Source organism: Aethalodelphis obliquidens, unplaced genomic scaffold (assembly GCF_003676395.1).
Source record: "Aethalodelphis obliquidens isolate GAN/ISIS:26980383/991018 unplaced genomic scaffold, ASM367639v1 scaffold17, whole genome shotgun sequence".
In the NCBI taxonomy this organism is placed as follows: Eukaryota; Metazoa; Chordata; class Mammalia; order Artiodactyla; family Delphinidae; genus Aethalodelphis; species Aethalodelphis obliquidens.
Window position 1 is genome coordinate 13,393,298 of NW_020837961.1, and position 16,763 is coordinate 13,410,060.

General features: G+C 36.7%; 1 protein-coding gene across 1 annotated transcript in view; it reads right to left on the reverse strand.

Moving 5' to 3' along the window:
* Nucleotides 1-16,763, reverse strand: part of LOC113625966 (netrin receptor UNC5C) — a 358,340-nt gene that overhangs the window by 6,240 nt on the left and 335,337 nt on the right. Inside the window, exons 7-8 of the mRNA XM_027116940.1 lie at nucleotides 15,904-16,068; nucleotides 566-622 (exon numbers count right to left, since the gene is read on the reverse strand). Coding sequence (XP_026972741.1) covers nucleotides 566-622; nucleotides 15,904-16,068 — 222 coding nt within the window. The remainder of the gene's footprint in view (nucleotides 1-565; nucleotides 623-15,903; nucleotides 16,069-16,763) is intronic.

Genomic DNA, 16,763 nt, shown 5'->3' on the forward strand with positions numbered 1-16,763 from the left:
AATACCTGCTCAAGCATCAATCAAGTCAATATTGACGGATCTTTTCAGGAAACCAGTGACATACCAAGCCCTCCTGGTTGTGTGAGCACTACTTTCAAAGTGCGGACTTCACTTTGCTGCTGGGTTTTATTTGAGGCCCTACAGCAGCATTCTGAACTCTGGTCAGAAAGTGTATCTAAATCTTTAATGTTTTACTTTACCAGGCTGTAATTACTTATTCAATATTCGTGATTTCTAAGTCAACAGATCTGCATTTTCTCAGCGCTTTTCTTTTGAGCATTTGAACCCTGCCCTTTATTTAGATCCACGTATTTCATGATATGGTTTGTCAGCTACTGGGACTTAAGCTTTGAATGGGAGACTGATAGATTTTAAAGCTGGCAGAGGCTTGAAATGACCCTTTCTTCTTTTCAGCAGTGAAAATCTAATTTGTTTTTCATGTTAGAATATATTAGGCACCTATTTCCTGTGTGCACATCTGTGATCCAAAGAAAGGTAAACTTGAACTGGGGGCAATAACGTTAAACGATTAGTCAGCAACATAAAAACCAAACATCAAACTTACAAGAAAATCCATATTCATTCTGGGTTCTCTGCTCAGTTGAAATAGGATAAATGAAACCTTGAAAAGAAACAAAAAAATGAAACAAAAATGGGAACAAAATCAAATGAATGAGGGAAACAAAATGAGAAGCATGAAAAATGGTTTAATTAAAATAAAAGGAGAAGAAACCTGGGTCCTTTAAAATTCTGGTTCAGAATTATGATTTTGCATCTCCTGTCTGCTCTGGAGTCTCCCTAAGAATTAATAAGTAGGCAGATTGAATTTCAGAGCCCAAACGGGTCTCGAGTCACTAACTTTGGAGTGCTTAAAGTCCCTCTTTTATTGAGCATAAACTCTAATGGATCTAATTTATTTCAGACATCAAGGGTCATTAGCATAAGGAAAATCTTTTTTCCTTATCCCTGCCATATGCCTTAATTCCCAGGACATATTCAGGAAGGGTCTAAACAGTTTTTTCCTCTTTTATTTAATCATAACAGCTTGCTCTCGGTCTAATAGAACTAAAGAAGGCCTGTCGTCATTGGTCAAAGGTTAAATATCCATTTACAGAGCTGAGTAAGACCACCTCTCCTCCTTCCATCTCAAATCTACCTTTTGGATTTTCAGTTGTTTCTTGTCCCTCCATTTAATAGGAATCCAATAGGTTTTGCCCAGGGACTGAGCAGTTTGTCAATGCAATGGAAACTGGATGCTTTTTACTTGAAATCATTCAAAAATCAATAAGGCCTAGAGGTTATAAGGTTGTTTATTTTAGGGCTTCAGAGGAATAGTGTAAATTGGGCAAAATAAAAATCTCATCCCAACAGTAAATGCAGAAATAACACTAGCAGTTTTTTTCTTCTTTCTTTTTGGTGTATTCCAAGGAGGAAACTGAGGATGATGATGGTGGTGATGATGATGACTGATGATAATAACAATAAATAATAGTAATAATGTGAAGTAGAAGATTGGGAGAAAACATTTTTAAAATGTGGAACGTAAACTTTTTGAAATGAAAATCTGTGGAAAAATTTAAAGTATCACATAGCTGGCACCCACGGTTTCCTAATATTTAACATTCTGTAACATATGAATTAATCAAATGACACAGCACCATTTGGATTAATGGAATGAAGAGGAATAAAAGCCAGGTGAATTAAACTTTCCGAGTAATACTCAAGGGCAAAAAATGTAGAGAAACTGCAAGAATCACAATTAATTGGTTCAAAATTAAAGGCCTCTAATGCTTTAACACTACAGGTAACTCTAGATCGTGCCTTATGTAGATCTTCCGTAATTTGCTGAACACGCAGTTCTCACAAGCTATTTACCTATTTTGGGGAACTAATTCGGGAAAAACATGCAGTGCTACCTTAATGAAAGAGAGGTTTGCTGTAGCACAGACAGGTTTGCTCTCAATTAATTTTTAATGATTTATTTTAGAGCAATGATTGCAACCTCCTACTCAGTTTTATAAATATTATATTCCTTGTTCCAGTTGTCTGAGTCCATGTATTAGGTTTGATTTTCATTTTTAAACACTTCTGTCTGGGAATAACCTTTTTCCATTTGTATTCTGTGAACTCAATAAAAGGACATCTGGGACATATACAGGCACAAGAAAAAAGGTTATTTTTGAAACCCAAAGACTTAAGACAATATAATTTCACTGCTAGTACAGGGACCAGATAAGTGATGTCATTGTTGTAGGGGTGATTTTAAGCGGAAGGATGTCAAAAGATTTTTCTTCTTTTGTTTTCCTTTGCACGTGAGAGGGCCCAGAAACAAGCGTCAAATAGGGTATTTGGGGATGGTCTGATGTTCACCATGAAAATTTTGATAAGAATCAGGGTGGGCCTGCTGGAGTAAGCAGAAGAGCTGTATCTTGTAAAGGCAGAAGCCGATCTCCAGAGAGATAGGTCTGAAATTTCATGCTGTGAAGCAGTTCTGGGTTCTCCTTGGCTTTCATCTCTACTTCTCAACATAATCCCGGCTCTTGACAGGCAGATCAAGGAATAATAAAAAGGAAATTTATAATCTCTACTTTCCCATGTTTCTGTAGATCTGGACCACTCAATAAATACTCTTGTGCCTTGTGGTAATTTATCTGAGACTTCTATTTCCAGGCACAGAACTGGAACCTATTCATTCGTTCGTTCATTCATTCACCTAACAAATACTCTTGAACCCTGTTACTATATGCTGGGTTCTATTTTAGGCATAGGGGCACAATGACAAACAAGATGGGAAAAGTCACTGCTTTCATTCTTGTTTAACAAAATAAACAAGTAAACAAAATTATCAAGGTCATTTCAAATGCCAAAAAAGTCCTCTTGGAAAATAAAAAACAAATGTAATGTGATTGGAGATTAAAAAATGACCAACTTAGGGAATCAGGGAAGAATTTTCTGTTGAAATGAAATTTAAACTGAAGCTTGCACAAGGAGAAAGAATCAGCCAAGTAAAGATCTGGAGGGAACAATGTTCCATGAAGAGGGACAGTGGATGCAAAATTCCTGACATAAAAACGAAGCAGGGCTTCCCTGGCGGCGCCGTGGTAGAGAGTCTGCCTGCCGATGCAGGGGACACGGGTTCGTGCCCCGGTCCAGGAGGAGCCCACATGCCGCAGAGCGGCTGGGCCCGTGAGCCATGGCCGCTGAGCCTGTGCTCCGCAACGGGAGAGGCCACAACAGTGAGAGGCCCGCGTACCGCAAATAAATAAATAAATAAATAAATAAAACGAAGCAGTCGGATGGTAGTGAGTGAAAGGAAAGAGGGAAGGGGTAGGCTCAGAGTGGGTAGCAGCCAGATCTTGTAGGCCTGGTGGTCCACCAGGAGGAGTTTCAATTTTATTCTAACTGAAATGCAAATCCTGTCATCGGACGTAATGCTGAAAAGATCACTTTGGGCAGCGAAGTGACAGGATTTTATGGATGGTTTCTACAAAACTTGGCCTGGGAGATGTCTATCAATAGGTGTATCAATATATTTAATGAAGTGTTTGCATGTGCAAGTTTCCTCTAAAATTAAAAAAAAAAAAAGTCTATTAGTTATTTCTCACGGCTAATAGTGACCAATCTAGCCACACTGTTATTTTCCTACATGGGAAAATTTAAAACAGGCAAGTATTAAGTACACTCACCAATGTGGTTCAACACCCCAATTTACTCTGTTAAAGAAACACTGATAAAGAGTTTTGGAAGGCAACTCTGTAAAACTTTTTCCATCCTTTTCAAAACCCTTCTGCAACTACACAACTAAAACATCCCTTAGGAAGCTGGGTATCAGAATAGAAGGGGATTACTGTTCTATCCCCCAAATGAGGGGAATATAGAATCACTTTCTAGAGTTTGTTTTTATACTTCTCCACCTGATCCGTCTTTCACGGAACAACAGGGAACAATTTCTTCAGTTAATGAGGTGATCCTGTTGAGAGCAGTCCTAGCAATAATGAAAAATCGCATCTCTGGCAGAACACAGTGCAAAATAATTGTTTTTAGTGTCACTATCAACAGCCTGGTTCATAAGTTAGGGATTTCAGTTAACTTTCCTCCTACTTGAAAGGCAGGTCAATTGAAAAAGCACCTCAGCTATTGGCCAAGGCAGTGAAACTGAGTTTTTCAATCTCATGGACTTCAGTTTGAATCCTAGCCCTGTCAGTTCCTTAACTATGAGAGCTTGGTCAAACTAAATACTTCATTTCTCTAAGCCTCAGTTTTCTAATCTGTGTAAGGGATTATAAATATGCACTTCCATATAGCTGTGGAAAGGATAAATGAGATTTATAAAGTGCTGGTACATTGAAAGCAATCAGTGACAACCGTATCAATATCATTATGATGCACATTATAAGTACACGAAGACGATGGCTCTTAAGAGCAGGAGAGTTGACACAGCCTATTATTCAATAAAATCAGTAGGAAATTTGTTTGAATTTCAGGATTCCTAGTTATGACAGAGACAAGGAGCCCAGTTTTTCTGAAAAGCCACAAAAAATGGCTTTCTTTTAAGTACTGTCTACTCTTTCACCCTCTCCTTTTAAAGAGGTTTATTCCTGGCCTTTGTGGCTTCTGGCAAAGATACAAGGGCATGTTTCAGAAGCAAATTTCCAAGGCCAGAGAGCAACTTGATACTAAAATGACTTCTCAGCCAGAGGTGGTGCCACTTCTAAATGGGGTGTTTGGAAATAGGGCAGAAGAGGTGCTTTTGCTTCTCATAATGATTAGGGGGTTGTTTGAGGCATCTGGTGAGTGAGGGCCAAGGGTACTAAATGTCCTGCAATGGGGGGAACAGTCTTGCCATGGAAGAATCGTCTGGAACAAAATGTACCTCCATTGATAACAACTTTCCAAAATCACCTCCCATGGACTGACAGAAGGAGCACAGAACAACAGTGGGTTGTTCTTAAATAGTTGGTGAAATGCTTCTTGTGCTAAGCCACGTCATAATTGCTCAAAACATCTGTTTACGAGATTATCCAGTTCAACTTTTATTCAGACGAGGAGAATCAGTCCCCAAAACGGGAAGTGATATTTTCAAGTTAAGGAAAGTGCTGAGACTCAGAGTTGGTTTCCATCCTCCTATGAGTAAAGCTGAATGTGCAGGTTTTGCACCGTCCAGCTCTGGGAGGCCCTGTTCACGGTTGTGTCCTGTGTCCCCGTGGATCTGGATTGTTAAACAATGTTGCGGCTGACGGCAGTTAAATGACTTGAGGAAGGAATGACTTTCCTAATTTTCACCAAGTCATCCTTTAGACTAGAGATGGGGTTTGCCCATACTTTTCAGCTGATGTTCAACTGTTATAAAAGATGAGAGCCCATCCCAAGCATCTTAAAAAGGAAAGTGAGCCTTCCTTGGTTTTATACAGCAGCCAGTAATATCAAGTTATCCTTAAGTACATGGCTCTTAATTGTGCAATGTCTGAATATAGCCTGTTTGGTGGGTCTGTATTTGGGAAATCTCAGGAACACCGCCAGGAACTATAGGCAAATCTTCATTTCCCTAATAAACACCAACTAGATATTTCTAGTCTTTTAAATTTTCTTGTCATGCAATACGAATAATAGACAATAGTAAAAATGATGATTTTATGACTAAATTTTTAAAAGATAATGCAAACTGTTTTTATGCCATAAGTAGCGTTTTAATAGAAAAGTTATCAAGCAAATATGCCGATGTGAGACACGTTAGAACTTCCAAGCATCACTAGCCAGGTTTAAATTCCTCAAAACCAAGTCTATGCCCTTACTAACTCGCAAACCCCCAGGATGTTAGAGTTAAAATAGATCATTTTTAGAATTCCCTCTTCTAACCCCTCTGTACCTGCAGACAGAGGAGCCAGAGCACAGAGCAATGAAGGGACTTGCCTCACATCACAAAGCTGGTGAAACAGCAAAGTGAGGGGCAGATCCCAGCTCTTAGGCTACAGCCCCGTCATTTTTATACGTATTGTCTAATGAATAGATTTGAATGAGGAGAGACAAGGAAATAACAGAAAAGGGCTTGATATGTTCATGGCTTAATTTGCAATTCAGTTATTGAATGAGGTAATGCTAATTATTTAGACTAGAAAATAACCTCTCCATTTGAAATGTTATCATTGATACCCATGAGAAAGTTAAAACAGAGATTTTCGCCCTTAAATAAAACAACTTCTAAATAGTGTCTTCTGTTGCAAGTGTGGGGTAAGCAAAGAAGTGTACCATACTTGGGCATCTCTACTCTAATGTAATTGGAGAGCCGTGCTAGAATGATGTAGTTGTTAATGTATGATAATCACTTTGTATTTGGCACAGAACCTACCATAAATGTAAATATTTAAAAGAGAAACACTGTTTCCCTCAAAAATGATGCCAACAGGAAAAAAGGAATAAACATCAAAAATTGAAGGGACACTACACATAAGAAGAAAATCACATTTTAAAGCAATGAAAGCTGATCACCACTTGCTTTCAGCCTCCAAGAGCCCACATGCAAAAAGGCTTATTTCAAAATGAGACAGATGTGGGCTCATATACTGGCTCTTATACTAACTTGTGGATGCTGGTGGGCTCTTTCAATTTTATGCCTCGGTTCCTTCCTTACCAAGATAGAACTATTATTAGCGGGATATCCAAAGTTCTGTTTGTAAGATTATTTTTTGTACCTTTTGAGTTTTATTAAGTTGAACTCAGGTCAATTTTGCTTCAGTTTTGCCACGTCTAACATAGTAGATCGGAGTTAGAAGCAATTAATGCCAGGGCCTTAAGTCATCATATTAGGTGGAAAGTGAATAAAATTAAAATTCCATCTGCAATTCCTTTAAACTAAAATATATATATGATACAGTCAATTTTACACTCTCTAGAGTTTGAGAACCATTGAGCCAGATTTAAGAGAGACATAAAAGGAAAGTCTTTATGTAGCTGTCTTGGAATTAACTCTGTCTTTAGATTAGCTATCAAGTTTGTAGCCAAAAGGAAGATGGGTGGAGTTTTTTTTTTACGGTGTTCCTGCTTGCCTTCAAGGTTACTTATTATATTTCAATATGGAGCTGTGTCTATGGCCTTAATACATGTAGACAGATTTTATGATATTGTGAGGATTAAATAAAATAGATGATGAATTCATATCTCATATGGGGAGTAGTATATAAATTATGAATATGACATAACTCAATTCTAATTTATAAAAGCATTAAGTGTGTTCTGTAAAAGTCCTTGTTTTTAAATCATCAAGCTTTTGGTTAGTTTTAGAATATTTATCTATGTGAAGTACAATAGGCCACTTCAGAAGATCTGTCCTCACTTTTATGACCCTAGCATTAGAAGAATCTCTCTTCTCTATGGATTTTCCTCTCTCCTTGACCTGGCTGCTTGGTCTTTCATTTTGCCAGTGACCTTACACCAAGCCAACATATGTGACTTTTCTCATTCCAATTACATTTCTTCTGATGCAAATGTTCTCATTAAAAACCTCAAGGGCTATTCAAAATAAACATGACCAGATTTTTTTTTTTTTCTTTTAGGTTGGTTCTTATCTAACCAGCCCATCAGGACCGCACTAATGATGTCAAAGGTCAGGTCTGTCAAAGACCCTCACAGTCATTTATTATAATTTACCACTCTTCTGAGGGTTTATTTATTGACAAGGGCTTAAGGAACTCCAAATAAATGAATACATAAATCCTAGGACATGACAACAAAAATTGAAAAGAACATTTGCTTATCACTGATGTCAGTTATCTAAACTGCCACGGTAATTTGTGCTCCAGCTTTCACAGGACAGTGGGCCATGCTTCACTAACTGATCCACAGCCCTGTTCCTAACATTGACAACCACACCCTTCTGAAAGTGAACAGCAGGGAACGGACATCTCAAATATAAAACCCTTATCTCGTGACCCACAGAAGGTGACGAATAAATGTCTGACATTTAATCCAACAGTTGAGTAAAATCAAACCCACAGACCAGCTGCCCAAGCGTTTTCAGTGCAGTATTTTCTATTCCCATCAACGCTCCTTCAGAAAAAGGATAAATCATTAAATCCAAAGGCAGTGATAAATAAATCCATAGTATTAAAGACATCGGATAGAAAAAGTAAAGTGATGAAAAGTCCTGAAGTAAAGAGGCCAATTCCTAGCATACATCACCCTACCTGCTGGGTTTTTAGGCAAAAAGAAAACAAGCAAAAGCGCTGGCCTGCCCCTATGTGATCTTGAAGGTGTCCTAGCTTTGCTGCGGTTGTGAAAGGTGGTACCCTTCTTAATCCCCTTGGAGTTTACTTTGCATCCTGGAAGCTGAAGACTTTGCATTTGTCCTCTCACACCAATCTGTTTGGGGCTCCCTAGGTGTTCAGCAGGTTTCTGTGGGCTAAAGTTCCTAACCACATCCGTGCTTTCAAAATCAGGAAAATGTTTTACCAGAAAGGAAAAAATGAAAAAGTAAACCACACTCATTATACCGGAGACAGCAGAGCACTGTGTTGGGCAGCCAGTCCACGGACAGAATATTTATTTGCCAGCTGGGACACTACGCATATCAAGGACTATACAAACACAGCTATGACATCAACTTCTTCCAAACTATAGATAAAAGCACTCACTGTCTGACACTCACAATTATGCTTTCCTATCAAACTGCTGTGTTGACAAGAATTTCACTGGAAACTGACTAACGCCTTCTCAAACGCCTACCATAGCGGTGATAAACGCACCAGGCTAAAGTGAAGAGCAGCCTATTTGTAAAGTAAATTACTTCCTCACATTAAATGCACCTGGGATTCTGGGGGCCCTGGTATGCAGTGTGTCCAGACTACAGTTCACACACAGAGTTCTGCCACTTCCTCTGTAAGTGAGAATTAATGGAAGAGCAGGGTGACATGTAAATTTTTTAATGAGTAGAAAGTGCTAAATTTGCAGACTGCATAACTTTTTAATTTCCCAAAGTCAGGCAGTTCACTGATGCAGGCACAATTCTAGGCAGTTCTTGTTTCTAAATTGCAATTTCTAATTTGTCTACTGTGGCATAAACCCTCTTCAGCAACAAGGAGTAATTCTAAATTCAGATTTGAACTCTTACATATCTCTATGTGAGACTCCAATCTTCAAATGGGATTAAAAACCAAAGTCTGTAGGAATAGCTGTGGTAACATAATAATCTACTTGAATGTATTCATAAGTATATACAATGTACCATTTCTGGACCAAACCACATATATAGTCCTTAGGTTGCTATTTTCAAAAGTAAGAGGTAAGCATGGATTAAACCATTATATGCCAACCATAACAGAGCAGATCTTACTACAGATTCATTATAAAGATTATAAAAGTTAAAAGTTATTAGGTCTTGGTAATACAGTCGTATTTCAACATAAATGGTAAATACGCTTATTGGCTTAGCAGTTTGGAGGATTGTCTTAAGTGCTTTTTTTATTCTCTTGTACCTCTTTCTGTGTCTAGTGTGTCCGCTCTCTTTCTCCCCAAAACCATTTTATGCAAATCCTATTTCAAAACCATATGGCAAGAACTGGAGCTACTTTCATATCATCTTAGAGATGATATAAAGAAACCTAAATGGGTACACAGCACAAGAGACCTTCCATTACTGCCTTCTGAATAAGATACACTATTCTATAGTATTGTTAAGTAAAAAACGGTCTTATCTATTATTAATGTTAACTTTCTTGTATCCAAGATACCAGACATATGTGCTTATTTTCAGTAGTGAAAAACACTCCAAGTCATTTACCCTTTCTTGTTCCATGCAATCCGTATCTCTTAGCATACCTAAGAACTCCAATATTAAATTTTGTTTTCTAATTAGCAATGTGCTTATAAACCAATAATGCCCAACTTCTTTCTGGTATATTAAGTGACGCTTAACAGTTTTTAATTATCCTTTAACAATGTATTCTAGTGAAATAACACCAATTCCTGGAAGTTCTTAATTTGAAAGTGGTGTCTCCAGTGTAAGTACTTTTCCAGACCACTGAAGATATACCCAGTGTAATATATACATGATACATGTTATACTCCAATAACTAATGTGTTTGGACAGCTTAAAAATTTAGTGGAGCTTCTGAAATTGCTTAAAGACCATGACCTTTTTTCACAAATGAAATTATATAGCATCACATAATGAATCCAATTTACTAAAGAGTTTAAGAATAAGTATGGTTGCAAGGACAGAGTGATATGTATATGATAAGCAACTAGGAAATAATGCAAAACTGTAATTCAGTTCCAAATCCCCATGTCTTCACAATCCTTTTGTATATGTACTTGGTTTACTGGCTATAAGTAACTCTTGCCACCAAGGATTTTATACAACTAGGATTTTATACAAGTATTTTATGCAATTACTTTTTATGTAACCTAATCTAAATCTAATCTAATTTGAATCAATGTGACCAAATTCCCAGGACAGATCAGTGATATTGCTACATCTCAAATAACGAAATGAGACTCCTGTTTCCAAGATCATGCAGTTGTTCTAGCCAATCCTCAACACTCCTTTTTAAAAAGTCATTTACAATTATAAGCATAATGAAATACTAAAGAATATTGAGAATTGAAAGCATATTGAAAAAGAAAAAAATTACCTGTAATCTCACTAGCGTAAATAAATAAATTTCATTCATCTTTTTCCCTAAGCTTACTTTTATATGGTTATGACTGAATGCATACATAAATCCATATTCTGCTTTTCCATGTTAAACCACCATAAATATTTTAGTGGCTATATGATATTCCACCTTATGGAAATAGCATTTATTACTTAATCATTGCTCTAGTATTGGACTTTTGTGTTTTTTACAATAAACTTACAAAGAATATGAACGTATTTGGCACATATATTTTAGGTATTCATGTTAATTACTTAAAACTTATTCACTGATACAGGATTCTTGGATCAAAGGAGAGGAATAATTTTAAAGCTCTTAACTCATATTGTCAAACTGCTTCCTCAAATAATCACAAAAATTTGTGTTCCCATTTGCAAAATACAAGAGATTCTACTTTAGTGCACATTTGCTAACATTTAGCATTATTATATCTTTAAAATATTGAATAATTTTGTAAATAAATAACCTCGAAGTCTTTTGGTTAAAAACTTCAGTTGGCATTGAGGAAATACCTGTATTTTTAAGATGTCTTACACAAAAAATTTGGTAAACAATTTAGAAAACTTTTAATTATCCAACAAAAAATTAAATATTCTAGGAGCTTCCCTGGTGGCGCAGTGGTTGAGGGTCCGCCTGCCGATGCAGGGGACGCGGGTTCGTGCCCCGGTCCGGGAAGATCCCACATGCCGCAGAGCCACTGGGCCCGTGAGCCATGGCCACTGAGCCTGCGCGTCCAGAGCCTGTGCTCCGCAGCGGGAGAGGCCACAGCAGTGAGAGGCCCGCGTACCGCAAAAAAAAAAAAAAAAATTAAACATTCTAAAAACTATAAAGTCTAAGGGAAAAAAAGTATCTAAATTAAAACTATGAGCAAAACCAATCTCTAATATGTGTTACTTAGGCAAAATGGGAAATGGAATTAAGAATGGCCCAATTAGATAGTCAAAGCCATTAATTGGACATTTTAAAATAAAGAACTACACTGTAAGTTCCATTTCTTAACTTTCAATATTTCTCTATAATTGTGATTTAAGTATGTCTCTCATAAACAATGTAAAACTGGATTTTTCCTGTAATTTTGAATTTCCTTTAACAGGTAAATTTAATTCATTTACATTATTATCCTTGATATATGATAATCCCTAATATATACCATCTTATTTGTTTTCATTTAACTATACTTTTTCTTTCCTTTTTGCTCCTTTTCTGCCCTTAAAAATCTTATTTTGAATTTATATATTCAACCTTTATGTGTGTAGTCAGTCTTAACATTTTAATTGGGACACTTGAATCAGTAAAGCTTAACACAAGTAGTATTACTGTTCTTTTCCTGAACAACACACAAAAATTAGAACATTTTAACTTAGATTACACCTTCCCATATTCTGTGTTAATGCCATCTATAGTTTAGTTCCATTTTATTTTTAACTGGTCCCTCAATTTTTTAAAGAATCAATTTTCATATTTTTAGTAGTTTATTCATTAAGAGTTTGTGAGTAGTAAGCTCTAATCTTGATTATCTCAAAAACTTTAAATTTTGCTCTCTTGAATAACAAAAGTGGGACTTTTTCATTCTATCTTCCATGTGTTTTAACCTACCTTTTATATAATCACTCATTCTATCTTTCCTCCTTGTATTCTGAAAAGTTTCATGAGATCTACATTCCAGTTTACCAATTTTCTCTTCAGCTTTATCTAAAGCTGTCTCTGATCTGATCTGATGTTTAATTTTCCATTGAGTTCTAACTTTCAATGGATCACATTCCATTTGATTTTTCCCCAAATCTGTCTGTCCTCTTTATAATATTCTTTTCTTTCATTTGTGCTTATATTCCTTTTAAAAATAGTCTGTCTTTTAATTTTTATTTATTTTATAGCCTCACTCAGATTGCTGTAGGAGTCCATGTTATTAAAGTACTAACTCACCTATTTATTATGTTGCCAACTCTCTCTTACAGCAGACTATTCCCTTGGGTGATATAAAACTTTATGTTGTAAATTCATTTTCAGGAGTGGGCTATCTTTATCATAGACCAATGCACTTGGGTTGTGAAAAGAACTCTAGAAAATGGCTTGCTGTTCACTTCCGCTGGTACCCCAGTTTTACTAACTTTAGAAACTGCACATACTTTGCTTTTTGTTCCCTGTACTGTATCTTAGATTCCATACCCAGAACTGGGTGTCGGAGTGTGGTTTTATCACAGGTTTAAGTGAAGACTTCATTTTTCTCTTCTCTACCGTGAATTTTCCTGTAGCTTCGCTGGGCTGATGGGTAAAAAATTTCTAGTTATTTTTCATGGTGAGAGCAGCCATTTATGAGACCCAGTTTTATTCAAGGTTCTGGCTTTCAACTCTCAGCCTCAGAACTGAAATCCTAAAGCCTAATCCCTAGGACTTACATCCATGTCTAATGCTCCTCTTGGTTATTCTGGTGTCCACTCACAGAGGTATACTTCTCTAGATTTGAGTTCCTACTTCATTTCTGCCACTTGAGGATTTCTCTTTCTTTTGAGCTTGATATGCCCTCTCTCTCTCTCTCTCTCTCTCTCTCTCTCTCTCTCTCTCTCTCACACACACACACACACACACACACACACACACACACTCCAAATGTGTGTATGTCTTTTAAGTTTAAACATTTTATCCAATATTTCTACATATTTTGAGTCAAAGGTATTTATAATGAGAGAAATGGCTAAGGAAGAAATATGTCTGAATATTATTTTGAACAAATTAGTGAATAAACACTGAAGCAATATTTTCTATATATTTCACATTGTGTTGCTCTGTGCTATCTGTAACTCTGAATTCTACTGACAACCATTATGAACTCCAAATTTCTCCTTCCTAGCAGTATATCTACATTTATATCCAAATCATTTGTAGACAATTTTGAGTAGATTCAGAGGTTGTACTGCCTCCCTAGTCCAATGGTAAGTAGGCTAGCTTTACTTTGAGATAAATAGCTCTTTATCAGTATTGCAATATTATCAGTGCATTGAAGACACTAATTTTCCTAAAGTACATAAACATTAAATGATAACTCCTAATTGTCAACTGCAAGTTTCTAGCTCTTTTCTACTCCCATTCTTTTTCTTAATGCAGACCATGTCCCTCTTACAAGTTTGGTACTTACACTATCAGAAAGCCTTTTGTTTTCCAAAATAAGGACCAAGAACATTATCATTTCTTTGCAAAACTTTGTCAGCAATACTATGCCAGAAACACCCAGCTTACTGGTAAACAGAAACTATAGCTTTCACTGTAAAATACTATAATTATTCAGTGCAACAGTATCTGAGGTTTTTATCACCGAGGAAATCAATAATAGCACAAACTACAGTTCTCCTTTGCACTAGAGTAGATACAGCAGGGCAGATGAAAGAGTTTATTGACCTAGTAGAGACTGTTACTACAGCAAATCAGAATTATGAAAGGAAACAGCTTTTTAACTAATTAATTCAAACACCCAAATGTTCCAGGCTAATAGGAGACTTGATAAATAAACAAATATCACCTCTTGTAGCCTCATTTCCTTTCCTTACTTACACACACACCTCATGCCATCATTATTGGTAAATATCCAATCATTAGAAAAAATTCTATTAATGCTGTAAGAAATCAGCTAGATGCTAAGGGGATGCTATGTCATGAAAGTCTTAACTTGAATATTTCATGCTTGTATTTGACAAATGTCATAATTTATAATGTGTCATTTGTGTAAGTAATAAAAGGCCCAATGTTCCATCTTGCAGCATTGTACTCCTTGTTAAATACGTTGCTTTAGGAATTTAAAATTATGCACAATAGAAACAGTAGGCATTAAATCACCCAAAGTTGAAAAGTATAATATTGAGAAAGGGAGTGACAGAGAGAAACTTCAAATATTGCTACTTTCAATCACATGAATCAATTTGCTCAGCACTACAAGAATACTAAATTATAAAAATGTTAAAAAATAACTTGTGTATGGTATGTTTTCATTTTAATCGTCAACTCAGACTAACACCAAGAGGAACAAACCCTGGATCTCTGGATAAATGGTTAGTAAAAGAGCTGTATTCTTTTCATTCTGTGTTTCTGGTACAAACTCAGATGCACAGCAGTCGTTCCCAAATCACAACCAGAAGCTATGCTTTACACCCAGCTGCAGTCTGTTCTCAAAGAATACCATGTACCGTGGACAGAAAAATAAGAGGCCCACTGGATTTTTATTCTGTGTCAGCAATGTAATTACCTATTTGTATTTTAAGTAAGGTTTCTTTTTAAAGGTCCCTGTGTGTATAGACTCTGGAAAGTAAACAGAATTTCATAAATGTGCTGAAAATATCTTATTCTTAAATGACAAATACAAATATATTCCACAAGCAATCTGTAATGTGTTATAAGAAATGTCAACATTTGGCTGCCATTAGGTAAGATCCAAAGACAGCACACTGTTTGATCCATTCGTCTGTTATAGGTGTGATTTCAGAACAATTCTTAGTACCTTAATTCATGGTCATAAAAGGGATGGTAAATTCTGTACATCTAAGGGCTCCTCAATAGAGGAGTGAGAGTCTGCAAATATGCAAATCAAACCATCTCATTAAGAAAATCTAAGGAAAAAGGCCATGAAAAATGTGGAATCTTTAGCTTATAGCACCTATTATATTCTTGAGCCAATCATCTACACCCATTTTTAAAAATTTATGTTTTATAAACATTAGTCCCTTTAGATAAATGTTATAATTTCTAATACAAACCCAGCATATTCAAGGTGTTGTGAAGATGTTCACACTAAACACTTGTAAACTGGTAAATCTACTTGCAGAAATATTTCCTGTCCTTATACATATATTTTAAATTTCATGGACACTGGTTCAGTAACAGCCATGAATTAGAAATAAATAGCTTACTTTTTGGAAGTCATGTGACTCTATGAGGAGTTTAGGGTGCCCTTTTGTGCACTATAATAAAACTGAGTAGCACTTCCCTGCCCTGAAAAGAATGACAGCCCCTCCATGGAAACAACTAAATCCCTTTTTGCTCATGGAAAAGCAATACTGTGTGTGTCATTTGTTAACTGGATACAGTTATTTTTCATACTGTGTTCTGGGAGATTCATTTTTTTCAATTTTGACAGAGACCCATGATATTGGTATAGTACTGCATTTTTGTTTAAGAAATTTTTATTTTTTGATATTTCCTTTAAAGAAATCCAAATGGTTAAACCCCAGACCTCCCCAGTGTCTGTCGTTTGCTCAAATAGACTTACTCTGCATGCACAGACCATCCGTGCAGTTCTTGGATTGCAGGACGAGACCGTCGCAGTCCTTGCCTCCGTTCTTGGGGGCTGGTGCCGTGCACTCCCTCCTGCGCCAGTGCGTGCACTCGGTCCCACAAGTTGACCACTTGCTCCATGAGGTCCACCTGCCATCCACTGCCACACAAAAACCAGCATCGGGTCAAAGGGAGAAGGAACTTTTTGAGGGCAGAGAGGAGCAGAGCACAAGCAGAAACAAAACAACACCAAACACTGAAGAAAATGCCCCCCCGCCCCCCCCTCCCCCGCCGAGGAACACTGCATTCATTTTAACTGCTGAAGTAGTGCATGCTCTACATACATTGTGTGGGCTCTTCGAACTTCCCTTACGAGGTGTGTGACTATTTCTTCACTGACCAAGCAAACGGAAGCTTAATGGGACACACAGAAACCAAAGCTGTCACCAGGAGCTGCATAAAAGTAAATCCTGGTGGTTTCTCTATTAAAGGGGAAATGTCTGGATTTTGGATTGAAAATTAGGGAACCTCTTTTTGGATCCAAGATTCCCTCCTGCATAATGTAATGTGGGTAGTGCAAGTAAACCTCTGTGGGGTTCAGGAGAAGAGGCTGGTAGAGTGTGGAAGAAATCCATCCATCCATCCATCCATCTACCTGCACCCCTCATCTACATCCTATACACTCTTTTTATTTTTTCATCCATGCTGCTTGATTCTAACATCTTCTGCAATGACTTCTTGAAGTCTATATTATTTTCCATTTATTATTTGATGATTTCATTCCATTATTTGATGATATATGTTGCTATTTTTATTTTAAAGATAATATTTAAGCACATTCCTTAATGTGAATTA